The 25,554-nt window shown below is 39.8% G+C and overlaps 1 protein-coding gene across 6 annotated transcripts in view; it reads right to left on the bottom strand.

The window, feature by feature from the left end:
* Nucleotides 1–25,554, bottom strand: part of chchd3a (coiled-coil-helix-coiled-coil-helix domain containing 3a) — an 89,597-nt gene that overhangs the window by 41,150 nt on the left and 22,893 nt on the right. For all 6 annotated transcript variants that reach the window (XM_030149311.1, XM_030149312.1, XM_030149314.1 and 3 more), the window contains one exon: nucleotides 18,877–19,057. In XM_030149311.1, coding sequence (XP_030005171.1) covers nucleotides 18,877–19,057 — 181 coding nt within the window. The remainder of the gene's footprint in view (nucleotides 1–18,876; nucleotides 19,058–25,554) is intronic.

Below are 25,554 nucleotides of genomic sequence, written 5' to 3'. Positions count from 1 at the left end.
ATATTGCATCATAAAAAATAAAATAAAAAAAAATCACTGAAAACTGATCTGTGATGTCTGACTTGACAGATGTGCATGACATGTAGGAAGGTAGCTGTTGCCATAGTAAAAATATAAGAAACAAAAATCAAAGTTGAGCATCTGACTTCAAGAACACAATGGGTCAACAAAAAGGTTTTAGTTAGGTTTGAAAAGTTAACAAAAAAATAAGTCTGTAGACATACCAACACACATTTATTTGTGCATTCTGAGTTCTGTATTGCTTCTGATTATGGCTGTTAACAATTCTGTTAATATTAAATTGCTCATTTTACACCTCAGTGATGGAGACTTGTGTGTAACTGTAAAAGTGTATAGCGACAACATGCTTATAAATCATGGTAGATGAAAATAATCTTGCAAGATGCTATGATCAATAGAGCACAAATCAAATCCCGTCACATTAACTAACAGCACCTCATCCATAACCTTGGGTTCTTTTGTCTTCCCCCTGCCACCATCAGCTCAGGCCTGATTCACCCCTGTCATGAACAGCATCATAATCAATGCTCCCTCACACTGTCCAAGTGAGTGCATGTAGCACGGTGGGTCAGAGCCGCTCACTGGGGCCCATCTATCACAGACCTGCACGACAGGGCCCTGTGACAAACTAATACTGAAGCAGCGGGCCTCGGGTCCTGTGTGCTCCGACAGGCAGGGAGGGGGTCAAAGGGCAGCGCAATGTGACCGTGCTCTGGTGTTAATTGGCACGGTGGAGGTGTAGGTGGCATGCAGGAGGTTAGAGATGGATGGAAGGAAACAGAGAACAGCATGGAGAGGATGAAAGGGATGGAGGGAGTTGGGTCAATGTGTGGATGGAATATGGATGACATGATAGTTGGAAGAAGAATTGGGTTTCTGACAGTTGTTGGAAAAACTGTCAAATGTGGAGAAAGGAGAATATTTTAAAGGGTTTGACAAAAAACACACAGTTTCTATCTTTTTGCCAACTGGAAAAAATACACTGTCTGCTTTTCCAGAGTTATTATAGTTGTGAATTTTTCATGAGCTTTTTTTTGTAAAGATATGTTTATTAGTATGGATGTGCACGATGAAAACATAACATTTACGAAACAGGTACATTCCATTTTTCCTCAACATAACCCTATCACCCATTGCAACTGTATCACACCAACCCCCCACCCCATGTTCTGTGTGGTCACCAATCAAATCCTTCAGGACCATTATACAAAAAGTTTATAGGTCTTCCCCAAAACAGAAAAGAGTATCATTGATCCATTACTTTCTTGTTGGGATTTCTCAGATTTACAGTTCTTAAGAATGCATTTTTTGCAGCAGTGCTTGCAAGTAAGATCAAGCACTTTGTATAATGTGTCATGTCCAAGCAGCTGACATCACCGAGTATCCAGATTTTCACGTCATTTTAGAGTGAATAAAATTTTTTGAAATTACAGAAATTGCCAGGATAACATATTTCCAGAAAGTCCTCTAGGAATAAAGGAAGCAGGAAGAAGTGTGTGTTATGAATGGCAATGTTACGAAAGTTAAGAATGGTCCTCTAGAACTGAACCATCCCAAAACGTGAAGAATTAGCTGTTCTTTCTTTCAGCTTTCAGTTTCATTTTAGTCTGTCTGACGAGTAGATGAGTATTTTTTACTTTTACTTACATTTAGAGGAATTTCTAGCTTTAGCTGGATTTTAATTTGTTTTAGTTTTCAGGTATTACAAGGAAAAAAACTTTAATCTATAAAAGCTGAAAAAGGTAGGCATGACATATATATTTAACAAAATTATTGTTTGAAGACTGGTCTCGAGACCAATTTTTTGTAGTCTCGGTCTTGTCATGGACTCAACTCATTTGGTCTCGATCTCATCTTGGTCTCAGACATAGCGGTCTTGATGGGATTTGTACAAAAACCTCATCATCACAAAATAGAATCATCATTTATTATGCACTCTCTTCAAATGCAACCAGTCAGATGCATCCATTTTAAAAACACGTTACATTGTATAAGACTAAATATGAACATCTTCCTCGTACATCCCATCTCTTTCCCTTGACAAGTTCTGATAAACTGGTCATAGGAGGAAACAGCTGAGAATATCATTTTCCATCAGGCCTAGGGGTAGTGTTACATTCATGAAATATAGGCCTAATGTGTAACTATGACAAATATGGGTGATTTTAAATTAAAGACATAAGGACAATATAATAGAAAAGATAACATGAATTTGAATTCACTAGTCATGACACTTGACAGCAATGCCTTTTGCTCTACAACTGATGAGTAATCAAGTCATGTCGATTCTAACACTAGTCTGTTTTCGGTCTTGGACTTGATTTTGGTCTCACCTTTGTGCAGTGGTTCCCAACCTTTTTTGGCTCATAACCCCCTTTTAACATCACAAATTTTTGGTGACCCCAGACATTATAAAAACTTTTTATTTGCTAAAATTAATTTGTTTTTGATCATGTAATAGTTTGCTATACTATGTTGCAAATAAATGTTAATTTTAGACGACGTTTAGTCTATATAATGTATATTACTATGGACGGAGGCAGAAAAGCCAGGTGTAGATTACTGCACAAAGTGAGAATTTTATTTTCCTTGGTCAGGATATGTACAGTCAGTCCAGCTTGTATTTACAAGGCTGACAATTAATACTGAACAAACAGTAACTCAAACTATGAATTATGAAAGAGCTGCAGCATCTGAAACTGACCACAATGAACATTTGAAAGATAAACAGTACCACAGTGCTTCAGTTTCAGCTTCAGTTTGTCATGCCTTTTATGTATTGTGATTGTCTCTCTCAACTCACCATATATTTTATTCAGTAAGTTTTTTTTTTGTTTTTGTTTTTTTTTAATCAATTACTAGAAATTTCAGGCGACCCCATTTGAATTCCAGGAGACGCCACCTGGGGTTGAAAAACACTGCCTTTAAGTGTGTCATGGTCTTGATCTTGGTCTTGATACCCTCCAGTCTCGGTAGTGTCTTGGTCTCGGTCTAGCCATTCTTGACTGCAACACGGTGCATTGTTTATTGTTCTTTATTTTTTGTGTTTTTGAAAACTGTTCAAATCTACATTTACGTTCACTGTTAAGTTTTCATTAACTGTAATCACCTTCTCTCTGTCTCTCTCTCATACACACAAACACAAAACTCAGTTTCACACACACACCCCTCTCAGCCCTCTAAGTGCCTCTGACACCATTGCACCTCTATCTTTAAAAGCTATCCCTTGCAGATCAAATCTAAGTGATGGAGTGTAAAATGATATCACCTAACATGGCCCTTACCGGCAGAAGTACACATAACCCTCAGAGTCACTAATAAAACATAAGTCCTGGTAGCAGTAGCTGTAAAACTCCATTGGAAACCACTCACATTGGCTGGTTAATTAGTATTGTGGAGTTTTACTGAACGGCAATAACACTTAGGTTCAAGGCTTGCTGTTAGCCTCTGAGGGAGGTGGTGGGGTTATGGACGATGTAATCATATCAGATGCACTGTGGTCAGTTAATGGGCTTAACCTTGACTGAAAACACTTTAGGACAAACACACTGTCAAACACCTACACAAATACTGGCATTAAATGCAACTTTTTATTTCTCAGTATCCTGCTAGTAGAAATTGTCTATATGTGGAGCATTTAAAGGTGTAGCAGTACAGAAATAACCAATAATGGTGTGTCTCCATCCATGAAATTCTGTTACAGTGCTGTTACTCTGATAGGAAAACAACTGGGAAAAGAAACACCGCTACTAGGTTAGTTTTGCTGTAATGGGCAGACATGGTTTTGATGTTATGTCAGCTGATCAGATGGTTTCACACTGGGGATATAAGGATGCTACAAAACAAACAGCACGGTTGGCCTGTCGCAGCATCCTACTACCTGTGAATGTGCATATTTGTAAGCACATTTTGAAGCATCACGTTAGAAGAAGCCACTGATTATGGAACACTTCACTTAAGATGAATGGACTTAATAAGAGATGGAAACACCTTTTACAATTAACATACAATTCAAAGCTGCTTCTATGGCATTCTTTCTGAATAGTCCCATAAAGCATGAAACTGGCTGGTGGCTGGTAGGAGCAACAGGTAGTGTGGACTGATGTGGAGACAATATTATTCCTCTGTTTCATCATATCATCAAAAACATCACAGGCTTTTTTGATAGAAACATCCAACAAAGAGCCAGTGTAGCTACTGTGGTACATGATACATGTTGTAACATCTGAGCTCCTGGGTCACCTCCTGTCCTTTTCTGTAAAAGGTGTCTTGTATGACAACTGAGACTCACTCATGTTTTGGAAATTCTGAAAACGACAGTGATGGCTCCAGCAACAACAGCAGCAGCACACAGATGTTTCTCTCAAGGCGTCCACTGGCATATTTGATGACAGTGGAGTAAAATGATAGATCATCAAACTGTCTGATGAATTGGTGATGATCTCTTTTTGAACCTGGGTTTCCTTTGATTCCAGTTCTTTCGCCAGTACCTGAACACATTTTTTCTCATTGCTAAGCTAACTTGATTTTTTAAAAACAAATGACTAAAGTGTGGAGCATATCTGATAGTAAGCGACATTCTCGCCATAGGCTACAAACTGAATTAGTCTCCCTGGGGATCTCTTAGCACAGTGAGTAATGATCCAATGACCTGTGAGGTCAGAGGTCTGACCTATCCAGGACAAGGACCAGAGGGGCCAAGACAATGGCCAAGGGGCAAGAAGTGTAGGTGGTGAGTGTGGGTGTCTCAATGTTTGTGCATGTATCTTAACTGCTGACTGTTTAAGGACACATTAAAATGAAGAGTCCTTGTGGAGTCTGCAGCTCATTGTCTGTGAACAGGGGTCAACAGAGGCCCTGATCTGAACCAGCTGGCCTTAATGATACTGGGACAGGTGTCAACCCACTCACACATTTACATCTCTTTTGCACGTCTTCAAATTTGAAGCAGTTTAAGATACATATACCACTTTATTTCAGAAGCCTCTGTGCAGTTTGTGGTCATAAAATGAACAGAAACCAGAGCCATGCTTCCTTTAAGGCATCGTCAGGATTTAAAGGTAAAGGAGAAGGTGGGAAAACATCGAGTGAAAATGAATGGGACTAGTGGGCTCCTGGTAGAAAAATGAAAAATCTCTTTCCTTTCTCCTCCTGGACACTTCGAGCCCTTCGGCTTTTGTTGGAGACACCACCTCCACCACTCACTCCACTGCCAGCTCCTTCACTGAGGGACAGCAACAACATCTGCTGGCTTAGAGATTGATTAATTGGCTGATCAGGCGCCTGCAGTGTAAACTGATTGATTGATCATCTTGCAGTTGGAGCTGCCTTTATCTGGAGCCCTGGGGAGTGAACCTCTGGAGGTCCCCAGTCATCTGTCATGTCCAACACACAGGGGAAAAAGAAGGAGAGATGAAGAGCTGCGGGTTCATTACCGAGACATGGGGGGCATGTATGAAGGAAGTCTCAGCCAAGATGGAAACAGAGGGGGTGTGCAGGGGGAACAATGAAAGCACGGAGACAAAGAGGTGGAGGATAGAGGAAGGAGAAAAGATAGCTGGTGCGTGGAGAGTCACTAGCCATGTTTCCATAGCAGTTTTGTGCAAAACAAGCAACTTTTTGACAACACAATTTTGTGCAGTGTGCGTTTCCATGTAACATCACCACCTTACAGGATTAAAGCCTGTAATTTTCATCTTGTAATATTCTTTCAAGAAATTCTGAAGCTTGCTTTCCAAGAGGTGACAACTTGTGGTACTTTGATTTCAGTTGTATTGACAGCTCATTGCCGTTGCTCTCTAATACAGAGGTTAAGCCTTTGTTTGTAATTAAATTTGAGGAGATCCATGTTCTCTCATCTGCGCAGATTGTGCCATGTTTTTAAAGATGAGACAACATGGTGCATGTCATGAGTGAATCACCTCAAGGCGACATACCTGTTTCCTTTGTTATTTTTCCACTGCTACATCTAATGCAAGTGTAAACTTTGGAAGAGCTGTTTTTAAATTCTGTTTTCCCCCATATTCCAAAACTGTTTAGTTTACAATTACAGATTGTGCCGATAGCAGTTTAATGGAAACATGGTTATTGAGGCACATGCAGGTAGAAGCAATAACAATAACATATAAGAAAATAGTTTGTTTTTTAGCTTTTTCAGTTTGATGGGTCTCTAATATCTAATATTCAGCAGTTTTACAATTATTTTCAATTTCTCATATTTGGAATAAAATCAAATGAATTAATACTGCTAATTTAAAATGTTAAATGCTACTTTCTCTGCCTCACAGTGTCCCACCTAAAGCACCATCTGAGTGGTTCAAGCTTCAGTGCACAATAGTTTTTTGGTGTCACTTGGCAAAAAATCTATAATTGCAGTCTATTGAAATTCAAGTGGTCTGAACAGAAACAAGGCTTCTGCATTTACTCCTGGTTATGTCTATGGAATGTAGCAAGTGCTTCCCAGGGGGAGATTTTAGCTGCTCAGATGTTTTCACACATGTACAGGGGATACATTCATGATTGAAATTTGTAAGATTCATCAGATGCGTTTCTACTGTTTTACACTGTGTGCCATCACTGAAGCTTGGAAAAGTGGACATTATGTCATCTATAGTTCTAATAAATCTGTTGATTTGGATAGAGAACAAAACTGTAGGAGGGAGGGGAGTATTTTTCAAATTCTGCTGGTTTTCCCCATGATTTCTTCTCCTGCACCTTTAAATGCCATGAATAACAGCCTATAAACACTGAAATAAGGAATATTTATTTATGTACAAGTACTGTATGTAACTTTTAAAAAGGTCAGGTATTCTCATAGAAGGACTGTTACATGACAAGATGGTAGCTTAGTGCCCCTAGTGGACATTTTACATTTAGGCAGAGAATACCATGTAAATTAAGGCAAATGTGATTTTCATGATGTATTGTTCTGCTGTGTTCCTTCCTGTGCATTTATGCTTTGTTAGATCACCTCTACACCTAACTGTTAGTTGAGTGTGTAGATAAGCTGGAGTTAACTGTATTGTTACTTATTAGGAGAGTTAAGTTCAGATGAAAAGTGCTGTTTCTATTATCATCATGTATAACATAGTATGACTTTGACCTCCATAAGTTATCTTGGCTAAGCTAACGACATAATTACCATAGGGGTAGTAAGTGTTTTGTGAGCACTTGTTATTCATAGCATTGAGTTGATTTGATTTTCCAGCTTAAAATGTGTGTCCATAGGAGGGTAATATGTCTCGATAATAGACCTAACAGTTCAATAAATGCATTCTTTAAACAATAATATTCTCAGTTTTAGTCTCCTTTTTTGTAAAAATCAAATGGAACATTGCAATGGTGACAAGATGACTGTACCTATACAGCAGGTTCATCAGAAACTACCAGTAGCAGCAGATCAGTGGATCGCCTCAGTGTGTTCTTACCAGACCTGCTGTAGTGTTTGTCAGGAAGCATTTGGAACAGTTCATACTTAGGAGTCATATTTCAAAACTATAATCCTTCCAGTTCAATGTGAAAACTGACAAATATTATTGACTGTACCTTCTTTCATATTTGACTTGACAATCAGCTTAAAAGCTTTTCTAAGACTTCGGTTGTGTGAGTTAGCATAAAATCTAACACCAACATTTTATTCTTCTGCAAACGTAGAATATCCGTTGCAAACTCTGATTATTAGTTCCCTTGTTTGCTAATAATGTGTATCATATCAGCTCTGAAACATCCACACTGGTTGATGCCTATTTGCTGTGGAGTTCCATGTAGGTTGTGTACTTGACTTGGTGTATTTTTTCAGGATTTTCAGGACAGTAACCTCCACTCATTTACAATTCCTAACCACATCCTTGTTTAACAGCAAGCAGTGAGAATAATGGGATACAGGGAGGGAAAGGTGGTAGATGAAAACAAGTGTGGAGAATGCCAGTGCACATTCAGTCAGACACGTACAGCAGAGGTGGAAAATTCCTTTACTTGACGGTAGAGGACACAGTGAATGACCTGTGAGTGGAGGGAGGCATATTGCCTTTGGACAACAGATGTCCCTGGAGAGCAAAGTGAACAAGAGAGGGAGATAGTAAGAGGATGAGAGAGAGGCTTGTGAGGAGAAAAGAGTAGGGTTTCTAGTAGGGATGTAGATGGAAAGATAATAGGTAGAAACAGGTGGGAAAAGGACAGCCTTAGGATGTGTTGGTGACACTGGACCTCATGTGAAGCTCCACCTGCATGTGGCTGAACCTTCTGTGTACATGTGCCTGCAGCATGTGAATCTTCATCTGGATCCATTTCAAAACTTCGACAATCTCAATGACTCGACAGTCTCCGTAATAACTCTGTCTTCTCGTACTAAGGCTTTAGGCGTATGTACATTAATCAGTGCCTGTGTGCCCATGCTGTGTATTAATGCATATTCATTCCACACTACAGCAGCAGGTGGTCTTCTCAGGTCTGATGAAGCCAGGAGGGGGCCACAGTCCACCTTCAGCTTCTGTCTATCAACCCTGTGTCAGCCGGCTGTGGGTGACCTCCAGCCGGCTGACATACCCAAAGGAAGCTACGCTCTCTACCCTTCTTTGTATGCCAACATGCGCACACACTGTCAAGTTAAAAAGTAATGGTACAACTGCAAACTATGTCAATTTAAATGCAGGTACGACATGCATGTTTCAAGACTTTTTTCACCCAAGCTGTTAAAAGGTATCTATGAAAATATTCTTATGTCAGGTTATCACTCCTTTCTTTTTAGGCCTTTGCATCTCTTTAAAAAAGTCTATCTCATTATGATGCCCCAAGAACAGCTTGGCAAGTACAAACATTCACTTGGGCTTAAGGATGAACTGAAAACATGCTAGTTGCCAAAGATTAAAGGTCAAGGTCACACATTCATAGATTTTTAAAGAACTGCATGAACTGATCATCATATAAACAGTGGCTTCATCTGTTCCGCTTTCTTAAATGTACTGTTTTGGACTGGTTTTGTTTTCTAATTGGAGCTTACATTCTTGTTTTCAGAAAGTGCCCTATAAATCAATGCCTCCTGTTCTCTTGCCTGTTCGTTACACACGCCTCTTTTTATTCTCATCTTTTTTTTCTCTTTCCATTCAAACACTGCATCCATAGTTCATCCAGATTTTTTTTGGCTGTTCACTCCCTTCTCATCTCAGTTCCCTCCATATGTTTAAGTTCTTTCCATCGTTCAATCAAATCTCTCCCTCTAGCGCCATTAGCTGAGCCGAATGTTCGCTTTCAAAGAACCTCATTAATACCGCTCTCCTGTCAGAGCCAAGAGGGAAAACACAGAACAAGATGAGGAAAAGAGAAAAGTACGAACTCAAAAGAAAACACCTGTCATATTACAAATACAACATATATCCACCACTGAGCCACACACAATTCTCTAACCTTTATGCTTCAATATCTATTAAGTCTCTTAAGTAAAAGAGCGGATAAGAAATAGAAAGGTAAGTACTCTGAAGAACACTTCACACTGCAGTCACTACTTTCCACAACATCTGAGATTATAGTCAAGGTGAAAAAAGTCAAGATTCAACAGACTGTCTCACTTCTAAAATTATACTTCAATATGTCTGAAAATACTGCATTTTACCAAGAAAAAAGTTTTATTAAACATCTCCATTCCTAAGTAATTCTGTTTAAAGATTTTTCTAATGACAGGACTTCACTGTCTATTTTCAGTATAGAAGCACAGAAGTCTTTGAATTTACATATCAAGTTTGTAACTTGCTGACAAGTGAATCATTTGGAATTCCAATTAGACACCAAACATGCTCATAAACATACATCTTATCACAGATTCAATATAAGATTAAAGTGAAGACAGCTCTTCACCGTCAACTCCTACACAGATGACATTCTGTAAAGTTAGAGTAAAACATCAGACTGATAGACATTTATAAAGGGGTTATATGTAGTATTAATATTTCAAACTCTAAACAGCAGAGGGAAGTTGCATACCAGAACACACTTACAACTACTAAAACCACCAATGAACCAATGCTATGTGTCCACAGACTGTTTTACGCACTGACTAAAGTATCATAAATTGATACTGTGGTATGATGAAGCTTTCTCTGAAACAAAGCTGAAAGTTGATTGTTTCATCGAATATTACTGTGTTCGTCAATATTATACATTATAACTCTGTTAAAACAACAACAGTAACATAATGTGCTGCACACTTTTAATCCCCCTCGGCTAAATATAGTGTAAGATTCTGTTGAAAGACAGATGGACGGACAGTCGAAAAAATGATTACAAAACCCCTTTGATCAGACACTGGCCGAGAGGTATAAACCACAAATCACCTAGTTTTTCTGTACATTTTGAGTTAATAGAGGGCTTCCCTAATCTGAATGACAAATGGCATGGAATAACGAATGACCACTAGGGTTAGGGTTAGGGTTAAGGTTAGGGGTTAGGGTTAGGTCATTCGTTATTCCATGCCATTTGTCATTCGGATTAGGGAGGCCTGTTAATAGATGCGTGAAAGATCTTCTTGGAATCGTCCAAACACGGTCAGAACTGTCATCGTTTAGTGTCAACTGTGAATCGACAAATGATGGATATAGCAACGATAACAGTGTCGCACAGTAACTTCATACTTTTATAAACCTCATTATCAAACTCGTCACTATAGAAGAAACGCTGTGATTTCATCAAACTGCATTCTTTTCATTTAGCGCTGTGTCCAGTGGTAACTCACTACTCCCTCTAGTGGTCCCGTAAATCCGTTGGGCCATGGGTATGAATAAGTGCAGTTCATATCTGTATAATCCAATACACCTGTGTCTTTGGTATAACTTCATAGTTCTTTGTTCTAAACACTCTAATGATATTTATAGGTCATGTTTGAATTTAAGTAGAAATACTACATGTAGATCCTTTATGTGGATGAACACTTCATGCTTTCAAAATGCCTCTAATCTTCAAGTCTTTCAGTTATGCAGAAATGTTATTTGATTCTTTGTTTACATGTATAAGAACATACAAGTGCATTCAGTCTTTATAGATATGCACATAAAAATTATTATTATGGTTCTAATCAGTGTTTGCTCAGGACAAATGAGAATGTGTGCATATTATAAATACCCTTCCCATTGAAGCGAAGGCAGTAAACTGACTGTACAAGCTCTCCTGTCAGAAAGAAGCTTTCCTGACACCAGTATCCATCCATCAATCGAAGCGCTGCTGTATTCCAGGACTGCTGCTAGTCTCTAACAGTGCCAATTAGCTGACGGGGTGAGGGCCCGACGCAGAGTGCCAGCCATGGACTCTGCCAATTAGAGCCTGACCTACCGTGTAGCCCCAACACTGGCACGGTGTGTGGGCACCACATCCTGTGCAAGGGTGAAGTTCGCCCGTCAATATGTAAAGGACTTTTGAATAGACCCCCACTAGGAAAAGACAGAGAGAGCATTAGGCAGAGGAATAGTGAGGACGAGTAGGGAAAAAAATTAATACAGCTACGTACAGTAACCTGTCAGATGGAAATAATCAAATGGGCAGTGGTGTGGACAAAATAGCTGCTCATCTAAGTGGACCATTTACAGGAAACAAACATTTAATTAGGTTGTATCTACTGAACACTGAGACAAGCCTTCACAATGGGAGAAAACATGCATCTACCTCAGAAACTCTTCAGCTCTGATTTGGTGTCTAGACTGTGGCTACAAAAGGAAATATTTTTGTTTAAAGAACTGAAGGAAACAGCAAAGAAACAGAAGAGTTTAAATGTGTCCGCAAATAATTGCTACTAGTTTTTAAAAGCCAACACAGTGGAAGATATTCAGTCGTACCTCTGGGCTTCAAGCCATACACATATATTTCCAGTCCAGACATATTACTGACAACTTGTTGGAGCTGTAATTCTAGCACCCCCTCTGGGCCAAGCAATGACATTCTGATAAAGCTCAAATGCAATGGGGACTATGAGAAGGACGGAGATATAGGTCTCAGTTATCAGACCAGAAAGAACGTGAAACATTTACTGCTGTTTGTTGAAAGTGCAGTGAAGAGCTGGTGCAAAAGTAAGTGCAAAAATAACTGCAGAAGTAATAAAAACATATCTGGAAAATTTTCAAAGACTGCAATCACTTCACTCGGAAGAAAAATATGTTGAAATGTTTCATGTCACTGTTTCTAACTAATCATTATTAAACATTGTGACCTACAAAATGAGGGACTTACAGGCTGCTTGTCTTGCATGTAAGTAGTCCATTTTACCTGTATAACTGAGAAAAGCTGAATACTAAGTGAGCCTGACAGCTGCTTAACAATTTACTCCCACAACGCCTCAGAAAAATGACATACAGCGTGTAATCTGTACTTTCTAAGCAGAAAAAATCCCCCTAAAATGTGTCTAAATCATAGTGTACCAGTATACTTCTTTTTACCTCTTATCTTAAAGTAAGAGACACAAGGACCTTCTCTCCTCCCAGTCTTCCATATACTCTCTGATGTGGACACAAAAAATAATATACTGAGAGAAAAAGATTTAGTGTTTTTTTAATTATTATTTTTTTATACACCACCAGCTGGCACCAATTCAGAACCCAGCAAGTCTCCTTTAATACCTGGGAAATTAAATTGTCGGCCCATTATCAGCCAGGTCCAGTCATCTGTATCTAAAATGCATCCATGCTCAAGTGAAGTACACAAGACAGACTCACTGAAGGAACAGGATATTTGCTAGATTCTGCAGTTTTTAGAAGGGTGGAAGGCAGGCAGGAGAGTACTGGGGAGAGCTGAGGGAGAGGTGGTGGTGGTGGTGTGTGTGGGGTGGCTTGTTGCATTAAAAATGTTAAGCTTTACCCAAAGTCATTTTCAAGCCGACCAAGCATCAAATGGAACAGTTTAAGGAAAGAGTAGGTACTGATTTTCTCCAGGAGCTCTGACAGGACGGACATGGTGTGTGTGTGTGTGTGTGTGTGTGTGTGTGTGTGCGTGTGTGTGTGTGTGTGTGTGTGTGCTTGTGCGTGCAGAGGGAGCAAACAAGCACTCTTGGTATGCTGCATTATCCTTTGTTGTAAAAGAAGAGGTAGTGGGGGAAAAAAAAATCATAGAACATCACATTAGCGACTGATAAATGTGCGTATGAGAGAAAGAGAGATAACGATAGAAACAAAGGAAAAGACAAAAGCATGATAAACAACTAGAAGGCTGATAGGTGGAACAAGGCTGTGGATTTATCTGAATAAAAGCTCATTTAACATTCTGCTTTGGTTGGACCTTATATCCCTAACAACAATCTTTTTTTGACTCCAGATGTGAGATACAAGCCCAGGTAATATGCATGTAACAAAAGGTAACAAACCCTTGACACTGGATTTAGACCATGTAGATGTACGAGGGCCGTTCAATAAGTTCATGGCCTCACCCAGAAATACTAGTTGTTATAATACAGGATGTTACATTCTTTCGTGATGGGATAGTGATACTTGAACATTGATGGACCAAGTGCATTGCTGTAAATGGAGATTATGTTGAAAAATAAAATATAAATTATCAGTCTGTGTTGTTCTGTTCTGGGTGAGGCCATGAACTTATTGAACGGCCCTCGTATTTCTGCTATTCAAAGTTTGGACCCAGTGATTTCGTTCTAGTTTTTGTTTGTGTGGAGACTTATTAATAACTATTGTTAGCCAAGCTACCAGTCTGGCATGTTCCTTAGTCTAATGACAGATCAACTATATCTGGCTAAAAATCATGGAATGTAGAGATTTCTTTTCTTTTTTTGGGAATTGTGCAAACAAAGAAAATCGAAAGAATATCCCTTGTATATAACACAACAAAACCACTGCTGTCAGGTAGACCCCACCCAGACCAGTGTTTGGAGCCAGCCAAGATTGATGACTCTGGGTTTGATTGAAAAGTCTGCCTCAGGGTTAGAGCCTGTGTCTGGGTGAAAAGCTTCGGCCTGTGATTGATCAGCCACTAGGCCAGTTTTACTCTGCAGGGAGCAGAGTCGTTAAAAATCAAAAGAGATGGCTGAAGCCTATGATTTTAATAAAACAGACGTGTGGACTAACAGATGGCTGTAAACTGTGAATAAGAGCATTACATGTCTTGTTTATGCCATATGTTAGTGCATTTCTCTCAGTACTACTCACTCATCAGTACACAGGGATAAGATGTCATTATATGGATCTCACATGGGTCCTTTCTTCTGTCTTCAGATGGTTTCCACTAACAACAAACCTTTGTTCTTAATTAATTTTAATGGATTATCAAGCACTAACAGATCAGATTTCTAATTAAAGGTTTATTTGTGTGTAATGAGTCCACTCAGTAGGTCCCTGCTGATGCTCCAAATAAAGCTACTAAACTTCTTCCACACAGCCGTCATAATTAATTAAATTATCTAGTAACAGAACATAATCCACTACCTGATGGGAAAATACACTCTGCCTTTATTAAGACAATTGACTCATAGTTAAAGCAGAAAAAAGAATAAAAAGGCTAGAACTAGAAAATACATCCCCTCCTTCTGTAGCTCTCTCCTCTCAGTCCAATCAAAACACTTAAAATGAATATACGTGAGCCGACGTCATTTCATGATGCTGTAGAGAATCTAACAGTGATTGGTTTATCAATTGCCTATTTAACCACCCTACATGTAAAAAAAAAAAAAAAAAAAAAATCCATTATTAGACAAACATCGTCGTGTCAAGGCCTACAGCCTTAAAATAGACAAGAAGTAGTTGCAGTAGTCTCATATGCCCTCAGACCATTTCAGTTAAAATATGCTGAAAAGTCATTATGGACTTTTGTCCCCGATGAGTGGTCTTAATTATTATCCAAACACAAATAAAACTGGATCAACATATAACAGTCTTGTAAAGATGTTTGCCTGTTGACCCTCATTTCCTAAATAAAGAACTAAAGATACAAAGAGGCTTTGAATAATATATCCCATCAGACTCTGCTGGCATACAACACAGTGGTTCTCCAAAACACCATCTACAGCTTGTATACAGCTATGTTTCCCTTTCCTTTACTGCAGTTCCCTCTGAGTGGCAGAACATGGGCAAGCGTTGACAATGAACATGTTCCCCTCAGACAACAGAACCCCAGGAACCCAACAACAATGACAATGACAACACACATCTATGTGTACACTGCTGTGAAGTTTCAATTACTGGTAGACTTGGAGGCTGGCTGCTGCCAGTCAGTCTGACAGGGAAAGGACTGACTAGAGGAGGAAAAGCCTGAAGGACAAGCTCTCCCACCAGGGTGTTCCTGTAGGAACCATCTACTGCCACTGTTTCACTTGGAACCACTGAGATTTATATGGAAACACACTGGTCTATAGCAGTGCTCTGGAATTTCTATTAGTTAAGTAATAAGAAATTTTATTTCTTTTTTTTAGGTTTATGGGTGCATGGGTACTTCTAATTTAATTCTGATACACTGATTAGTTTAAGTTTTTCCTGGTATTATGAGGAAAGCCTGGATATAAAGAAGTTGAAATAGGTGAAAGAATGAATGACCTCAAATGCTATTGATTATTGGTCACAAATTGTGCACAAACATTTTATTCTTGTAGACTGTGAACCATTAACACTGGAGGGAAAAAAAACACATGGCTAATTTTCCCCTGCAATTCTATTCTATGTTTCATGTTTTTGAAACAGGCGTGTTTCACTTCTAGTCTTAGTCCTTAGTTTTGTTAACTATAATAACCCTGGTGTGTTGGAACAGATGCATGATGGTCACAACCCTACAGCATGTCCCTAAAGCATTTTAGTTAAAGAGGAAAGACAGGGAGTACAGAGGATAATACACTTAAAGTGACATGAGAAAAATACAATAATAATCTGATGGAAGATGAATTTAATAATTTTTTTTTTTTAAATATCTAAATGATACTGAGGCTTGTAGTGACCATAAGTGGCCGTAATTGTAATTGGTGCAGCTCTAGTTGCAGAGGTTATGGCTATAACAGGCAGAGAGATGTGAGGAAGCATAACTGCTCACAGCATCACTGTCACTGTGTGTGAAGTAGAGGAGGTATTGTATGGGGTCTTACACTTGAATCGTGACCTGGATCTTAATGAGGGAGTCAAATGAATGTTGCCCTGGACAACACAAGAAATAAATCTGTGGGTGATTTTGACAAATCATTTTTTCTCTGTGGATATAAAAACAAACTAGGGTGAGGTAACTTTAAATAAAGAGCTAGTGCAATGAAAACCACTTGATATTATTTTCCTGTTTTTAGCTGCAACAAACAATACTCTCAGATGTCAGACTAGCATTGTGTAATCTTCGGCCTCCCTTGTCCCTTGTTCTGTCTACCATAATATCAGGAGTAAAAAAAAACAAAACAAAACAAAGAGTCCACAGTCGGGTAGATTGATCATTGACAGTTTCAGTGCTTGTGTGACAAACACGGTTATGCAGTTGGTGTTTTCAGAACTTTATTCACTCTGGACAACTCTGAATACAGAACATCTTTGTTTATGGCAGCAAATTTGCCAGTGGGCTGAGATAAATCCAGAAGTTTTCAACAAACGCTCACTAATTTCAGTAACTTTCAAAAAAAACAAGTCATTGGAAGAGCAGAATAATGTGTTACACTCTCTCTGGAGATGTTAAGATTCAGAACAAGGCTAAATAAAAAACCTACAACATTCCTGCATAAAAGTAGAATACAGCTCTGACCAAAAATCTGATTTTATCATGTTATGAATAACCGCTCAAATCAAGTCATAAATGTACAACCAGTAAGATAACAACTGAGGTGTTAACGTTTGGAAAAGAAACAAAACAAATCACCTTTGAAAGCTCTATCAGCCACCAGATTATGAGTATAGTACAGCAAACCACAACCACTCCCAGGAGCTCTTTCTCCATCATGTTATTGACTTTGCCTATGAATCACAAGTGATTTCATCTTCCCATTACTTCCAGTCACTGATGTGCATTGCAATAATATTAACTTTGGGGAATAGCTTACATAGAGAGCATGGTTAAAAGGACTAGGAAAATGATAGAATGTCTTTATGCTTACATGCCTATATTTTAAGTTAAATATCTTAGGGCTTGGTTTAGTGCTCTCTTTTAATAAATGGAAAAATGTGTCTCTCAACTAGATACAGAACAGCAGAAAGACAGACACAGACAGACACCACCAGAAAAGGCCATGGAAACATGCTTTATATTCCATCAAAGATGAGTTCACTGTGGGTAGCGGACAATCCTGGAGTTTGACAAACACAGAGAGAAATGACAATGGGTGGGAGACGTCTTGGGCGAGAGGCTGTCTTTTAAAATGGAAAAGTCCATTTCCAGTTGAAAAGAACAGTGGCTGTGTGAAAGTGTCTGCCTTGACAATTATATGAGTGGTACCAACAGCACTGCGTCTTCGCTGATAACCCGTTGGATTCTTTTAAAACTCCAGCACTCCACAGGAATGCTCAAATAGAGGAAATTATCACACAGGCGCACAAACATACACAGATGACACACACAATTTAAAACAGTGAAGAAGGGACAAACTGAAGGAAGAATGGAAAATATCAACTGGATTCATAAAGAAAGTAGGAGTAGCAGGCAAAGAATGAACCAGCTGCTGCCTGTACTATATGTACTATGCAGCCTTATGCTCAATGCACAGTGACTGCAGTGCTTGGCCTCTGTTGTTGCAAAGGCTGCTAATGGCCCAAGGTTAGCCTTGGGGGTACAAGCATAATCTTCATAGTATACTAGATCTGACAGTTTCTTAAGCATAGGGAGATTGTACTTAAGAACCATCTAGACTGTGGAATACATAAGGACTATCTTTTTTACCGGCTCAGTAAAATCCATCTCCACCACACTGCTTTATACATTACACACACAAAGCAGGTGTTACATTCTTGCCCTTCACTCCCTCTTCCCCGCTCCTCCACTCATTTGTCCTGTCTCCTTCCTCTCTATGAAAAACAACAGAAATTAAATTACAGAGAAGCTGAGACTGAAACGGCGTGCTTCACAGATGCTGAAGGGAGAAACGCATCACATCATATGTCTCCCTCTCTCGCCATCTTTTTACTTTCGATTTGATCGCCGTTCCAAATGAGGGATCCCTCATACACTTGTCCTGCGGCGTGGAATCACGTCAGCGCTCCTCTCCTCCTCTCTATTCTCAACAAAATGATTCATTTTTCTATTATGGCGATGAGCGTGTGAAATGAGCTATATAATCAATAGCACAGGTTTGTAAACAGCAGCCACACTCCAGGGAAAATGTGTTTTCTTTTTGAAAACAATATGCTGTGTGTGTGTGTGCTGAAGAATGTTCATCTGACAATGTCTACAAGGGCAATTTACAGGAAATAAAGACACAGGGCACCCAAAATGAAGGTAGCATTCTATAATACAGCAGGATGAAGAGGCAGAAATATGGAAGACGACAAAAACATCAAACTGCAACGTGTGTAGACCACAAACATGGACTAACTTACTTTATGTTGTTTGAACAGACAACATCATTAATGCCTTAACTAAATAGATAAAGTATTAAAGTGACTACGTAATGCTGGAAACTCAAATTTAACTTCAAAAGAACCTCTTTCCATGTTTGAAAGACAACACAGGATAGATATAAGTCTTGGCAATGCACACATACAGTACTTAAAGCCCTAACATTGGTCACAGGGTTATACTTGAATTATGGCAAATACTTCTTTGTGATAGACCAGGGATGTGTGCAAAGAAAATGTGTTCATCAGTATGTCTGTGCTTGCAGGGGTACGCAGATAAAATGAGCCATGTCGGAACAGTGCAGGTCATGTTAAAGGGAGAACGAGATGGAAAAGATCACAGTGGGTGTCAATGTCAATGTTGACTCACATAGAGCTGTGCACGCAGCTTCTCATCCTCCGTGGCAATCCTCTCCCTGATGACGGCCTGCTGGAGGCTCTCCTGAGCCACGGCTCGCTCCACAGAAAGGATTCGGGACACCTCCTCCTGGACCTGGGACTGGGCCTCAGCCTGAGCCTGCGCTGACGCCCGGGCCTTCTCTGACTCTACCCTGTGAAGCAACACCAACATTTTAGAATTTTTTTGAACATCAAACATTAATACACTTCTGGCAGAGGTGTTGCTATGACATGCAAGCACAAAAAAGGCATGGAAGTACGGGACTGCATTCACTAAGAGTGTTAAAAAAAATAATGCACTTAAATATTGTGATTTACATGCATAGATTTTTGACAGTCAACAGTTTATTACCCCGCCCCCTGAAGGGGAAACAAGGGGTAGTGTTTTTGGTTTAGTTTGTTTGTGAACACTCTAGCAGCAAAACTATTGGTTGAATTCATACCAAATTAGGTTTATAGATTGCCAGTGACCCAGAATAGATCTGATTACATTTTGGGAAAAGTAGGTCAAAGTTCCAATTTTTATGAATTTTTAAAATCTTCTTCCATTTATTCATAATGGGTGAAATTTCAAATGTCTATAAGAACATCAATTTTGTTTTAATTTACTTCAAACTTGGCACATATATAGAGGCAATTTATATGCTGACATCAGCGCATCATTGGAGTGTTTAGAATGACAAGTTCTGACAATCATCTTAAGAGTCAAAGTGACAAAGTGATCAAATCTAGAAGCACTGTTTGTTTTCACCACTGTGCACAGCTGTAAATGAAAAGAATGGAGTTTGATGATGAAATCACAGCATTTGTTCCAAATGGGTCAGTGTCTCATCATAAAACTTCTGAAGATATAAAGTTATTATGTGATGTTATTGTCTTTGCAATATTCACTATTTGTTGATCTACAGTTGAGACTAAATTGTGACAGTTCTGATGTTGTTTGGATGATTCCAAACAGATATCTACTGTATCTACTGATAACACAAACTGTACAGAAAAAGGGGATGATTTGTGGTTTTACTGTGGCTGTTTTCTATCTAAAAACAGAGCTAAGCTAACAGAGCTATAATGTAAACTATTAGCTGATGTAGCACGTGTAAATAAGACATAACTATTTTCACCAGCTGTTAGAATAACCAGTTGTGAGTTTTTGGTTGAAGAAGAAAACCTGATGAAACCATAATACAGATCTGTGTAATGAGCCGTTTTGGCATCCAGTGGGTTCATATAACTACATGTAACTCCTTTAAGCCTGACTGACCACAACCAGTCATATTAAATCAATTAATACCATCTCTAAATACTTTACACCAACACAAAATAAAACATTAACTTTAACCAATAACAAGGTTCATCATTTTAATGAAAAAGTGATTGAGACAGCATTTGGCTCTCTGCAGACACAAGACCACTATTTGAACCCTGTCACTGGGTTCTCATAGTTGCCTAGCAACACACTCCCTACACAGCGACAGTGTGCTTGATTGGAGAAGAGCAGGAACGTCCCTGAAACCCTGAAAGTCTTCCTCCCTAGAAATCAAAGAGTGATGGCAAGGTAAAATAAACACGGAGCAGCATGTGAGTGAATTATGACAGAGTGAATGACAACAGCTAGGACCTTAATAAACGTCTGCTTACGATAAAATCCAAAGAGAGGCATGAAAGACAGCCTTGACAAGAAGAAGGCTGCCTGACAGAGACAGTGAGTGTGTGATGAATTTGACAGATAAGAAAAGAGGTTCAGAGCAAAACTGCTTTTGATCTCAAGTTTGTACAGATTGCTGCACACCAGTAAAAGATTCATCACTGAAATGTAACAGTTGTTTTTTATAAGATAATAGATGTAAATAACGCTTTTCCACTTCTACTTCCATGGTACATTTAACAGTATGTTCAGCTGAATTTTAAAGCTGTATTTTTAAAGGTGTGAACAGACTGTTGTGATAACCATGAACAGTGCAGTTAAATGCATGACTCATTCACCACATTCACAGCTTTATCACGTTCACAATGTGCACTGCTCATTATGATAATTTCAGGAAATTATGTTGATTGTCACAGTGTAGTAACAGACACAAATGTACATTTTCTCCACTATGATTTTTTTTTTTTTTTTTTGCATTAACCAACACCTGTTGATCCCTCGATGTTAAGAGTTTTCATCTCTCGAGGGCGAGGGTGGGGGGGTCTTTCCACACCCCTGTCTCCTGGATGCTGTCCAGGGTGGTGGTGGGAGGGGTTGATCCATTGGCTTGGGAATCGGCTGGCTGCATTGCTGGGGGGGTTCCGCCCTCTGATGAATGACGTGTGTGCATGGGGACTGTGGTCGGGGGGGCTGGGCTGGCTGCCCTCTTGCCTGCCACAGGACGTGCTGGGACCGGGAAAGATGTGTGTGTGCAGGCACTGGGGGTGTGGCGGTTGCTGGTAGGGTGGTGGGCCATGGTGGGTTTCCTGGAGGCTGGTGTTGCCGCTCTGCGCTCCAGATACGTGTGTCTGGTGTGTGCAGGTGGGTGTGTAGGTGGGTGTGGGGGGCTGTGGGTACATGTGTGGGTGTGTGTGTAAATGTAGGTGTGTGCGTGTGGGTAGGTGGTTGTATGGGCATGGGTGGAGGTGTTTGTGTGTGTGGGTGTGTGTGAATGGCTGAACATGTGGGATGGGTGGTGTGTGTGTCTGGGTGTCAGTGGGTGTGTGTGCATATGCTTGTGTGGGTGAGTGGGGGACTGGAGGGCGTGTGAGGTTTGGGAGTTGGGCTTGGTGGGATGGGGGGCAGGGATCAGGGGGGCGGGCCTCCAGGGCGCTTGGCTATGGCATCGGGGTGTGCACTGGCCCAGAGCAGGTGGCTGTCTGGGCCAACCTGTCTGTCCGGTGTGTTGGATGGGACCCCTGCCTGGGGGGACGGGTGGCTCCTGGGCTCCTGGGGCTTAGGGACCGGCACCTTGCTTGCCCCTGGGTGGCCGGCCCCTGGTGGGGGTGTAGCAGCTGGCGCCCCTGGCCCCCTGGGGCCTGTGCTCGGCTGCTGTGGGGTCTTTGGCTGGGGCCTTCCTTGACCATCTTCGGGGCAGGCGCACTGTCGCCTCTTGAGGGGGCGGGCTGGATCCCCCCCTCTCTGTGATGTCTGCTGGTTGGCCGGGCACTGGGGCCCTCTTTGTTGGCCCCTGGTCCTTGGAGGGAGTGCGGTTGCATGTCTGTGTTCTTCACCTCAGTCTCTTTGCCTTGTTCTCTTTGCTTTACTCAGATGCAGTCACTCTGTCACAGCAGATTAATGTGAACAACTGATGTTGTGTGGATTTGTTACTGGTATTATTTGGGCGGACATGGTGTATGATATTCTGTTCATGCTTTGTTTTCTTATATTCATCATTTAATAGGCTATATGTATTTTATTTTTATTGTAGTTTTGTTTGTTTGTTTTGTGTTTGTTTTTTTTTCTCTCTTCTACCCAGTTTACTCAGTTCTGGTTGTAGCTACTGTTAGCATTATAATTATCACCATGGTTGTTACTGTTTGTATTGTTGATACTTTCTTGTGAGGGTCTTTGCCACCTTCTTCTTTCTTGCTCTCTCCCTTTCACCCCATGTCAGGTCCGGCATCGAAATGTGGTTCAACAAAACTCATATAAAGACAGTAGAATATCAAGGGGAGCTTCATATACTTCATGAAGTTTCCCTTGGTAAAGCAAATTTGTTCAGCACCAAAAGGCAGCCAGACTACCATTCTGCTGTTATGATGCTGGACAAGACAAGTTAAAAAAAAAAAAAAAAAAAAAAAAAAAAAAGAGTTTTCATCTTTCATTCAATCGCTGCTTTATCACCAGTCAATATACAAATTATTTAGACAGTCTAAAGCTGTGGTGGACGGCCTGTTATACCTTATCACCATCCAGTGCTTTAGCATTCAGTAGATGACAAGTAGGTCTAATAAATAAACTGTATGTCTGATGTCTTAAAGCTGCTGTTTGCCCTGCAGCACCACTAAATGTCAGAGAGCAGAGGGAGAGCAAACCGAAGCAGGGTGATAGAGGGAAAGACAGAAAGACAGAGAGAGAGAGAGAGAGAGAGAGAGAGAGAGAGAGAGAGAGAGAGAGAGAGCGAGAGAGAGAGAGAAAGAGAGAGAGAGCGAGAGAGCAAGAGAGAGAGAGAGGGGAAAGAGCCAGAGTGAGCAGTGGCGACATGACATGTTTGGCCCCGAGGAAGTGAAGCAAAGAGGGAGTGAGCCAGAGAGTGGGAGAAAGAGATGGAGGGAGATGGAGAGAGACCAGCCATGTCCAGTCTCACAGTCCAGTGGGCTGCACACGTCAGCACACTCCATCCATCATCAGGCTCCGACTCTCGCACACACAGGGAGTCTCCTAATGGCCTTTTACATTCACCATTTCCCCACAGTCCACGCCTCCACGCCCTCACCGCTAATGCATCTAAGCCACCTTTACTGGAGCAGCTCGGGCTGTTGCTTCTGCCACTACTATGAAGGGGACAGTGATCAGCACACCTTCGACAGCAGTGTTTTACAAACTATTTTTTCTTGCTTTATAAAAATATGAAAACCACTGGGACATGATTTATAGTAGGCCTTAATGGAGAAGAGTGAATATCTGCATGAATGAATGTTCCTGACCATTTCCACAACACCTTGCAATTATTTTCTCTATTATATTAACTAGCCATTCAATAAATCATGACTTTGCTTTTTCCACATCACTGAACACATGATAACCAGGAATAGGTTCAATAATTCAAGACTAAATAAATGCATTAAAACAGAAAAAACAGTCTATCTCATTGTTTAATCCCCTCTCATTAGTAAAACAAAATTCATAAATGACGCAATGGGTGATACAGCCAAAGATATTAGCGCCTGAATGATAATCAGGCGATATTGATAATTATCAAGATAAATGTGAGATTGTTTATTTCAAGTTTGAAGGTGGATTTTTGGTTATTTGTACGTGGTTTAAACTCCTTATTATGTGGTTGGTGCCTCAGAAACACTTCTCAAAGAGCAGAACATTCTAGAAATCTTGAGGCAGAACATTCAGAATGATTACTTAGGAAAAAAACAAAAAACAAAAAAAACCTTATTGAACATCTGAACATGCAGGAGTAAAATTAGGTAAGCCAAAACTTAAATAGGTTGTTTTATTTGACAATGTAAAAATCTCAAAACAAACCAAAAAAAAAAAAAAAAAAAATAGAAAATTGCATCCAATTAGAATTTAAAGTGATAATTTTACATATATTTTTCATCTTATAAGGCCATATATGTTTTAATCACAGCCACTTATCTCCAAGGAAAATTATAATGTAATTTAAAACTCTATGGTGATACACACTAAAACTGGTGACTATTTGGTGAAAATCCTCTGTGAAATACCAGTGTAACATCACCCAGTCTTTGGGAATATAAATGTAAATATATGAAAACTTAGAGACTTAATGAGTAACTGGTAAAATCTACAAGAATTATGGTCAAGTACATAATAACTGTAAAATGCTAAACAAAATAAGATGAAACTTTTCAAATGTTTGCAAGAAAGTTTAGCTGGTATTTCTTTTTTAGAAATACCAACATTCTCCCACACACCTGTCAGCAAGACAGGCATGCAAGAATACAAAATGTTATGTTGCTTATTAATTTTGTTTCACAGTAAAAGCAACTAAAAAGAGGCCGAACCAGGCAACCATACCTCTAAAAAGGCATATTTTTTACTTTACATTAAAGCACCTGGACAAGATCAACTTTGACCACTTTTGTTGTTCTGAATTAGGCTAGTGCAATACACATTTTAAGGAAACAAAAATGAGTAAAACAACAACATGTTATTTGTTATAGTGACTAATATGTACAGACTGGACAAAAGGAAGAAAAGGGGACAAGAAAATAGACAGTCCAGCAAAAAAAAAAAAAAAAAAAAAAAAAAAAAAAGTCTTTCAACCGACTTCCTCACAAGTGCTAACCCAAGCAAAGACTGCTATCACTAGCTGGATGCTATCTGTCTGCTTCACCTCTATTGCTTTCCAGTCATTATTGCCCTGTCCCTGGGATATTGAACGCATTTTTCATTCGACTGTAGAAGACTGGCACTGTGTAGGAGAGGGGGAATCTGAGGTAGTGAACGGTTGACTCAGACGGAGAGAGGAAAAAGACAGCGTCTATGTTAGGTAAAGGGGGAAAAAAATATCATGTCTTAAGAGGATAAGGGAATGATATTTGGCCCAGCACTGGATACAAAGAGAGGATAATCTTGGCCCAGTAACCTGTGTTTTGACGGCTCAGTGGATTGAGCCTTGGAAACAGAAAGATGGAAAGACAGAGCCATTCAGGTATCATTAATTTGAAGAGGAAGCCGAGCATAAGAGGGTCAGGATGTGTTGGCCTCTGTAGAAAAGTAACTCCCAATTTTCAGGAAATGACCTTCAACAGAAGTATGAGAGAATACTCAAATACTTTTAGGACACAATTTTTAAAACTGGCAGAGACACTATGACACTAAATGACTGCAGTTAAAGCACATTTCTGTTTGGGTGTAATGCCAATGACAAAGGTCAACACAGAAACACTCTATAAAGTCTGTGATAAAAATTAATACAAAATTTGCAACGAGTTTGTATTCCAAATGGCACATTACATACGACTGGCACACCACTGATGA

The sequence above is a fragment of the Sphaeramia orbicularis genome, chromosome 12 (genome assembly GCF_902148855.1).
Source record: "Sphaeramia orbicularis chromosome 12, fSphaOr1.1, whole genome shotgun sequence".
NCBI classification, from domain to species: Eukaryota; Metazoa; Chordata; class Actinopteri; order Kurtiformes; family Apogonidae; genus Sphaeramia; species Sphaeramia orbicularis.
The sequence above is the reverse complement of the archived record's forward strand: the minus strand, read 5'-3'. Positions and strand labels throughout refer to the sequence as shown.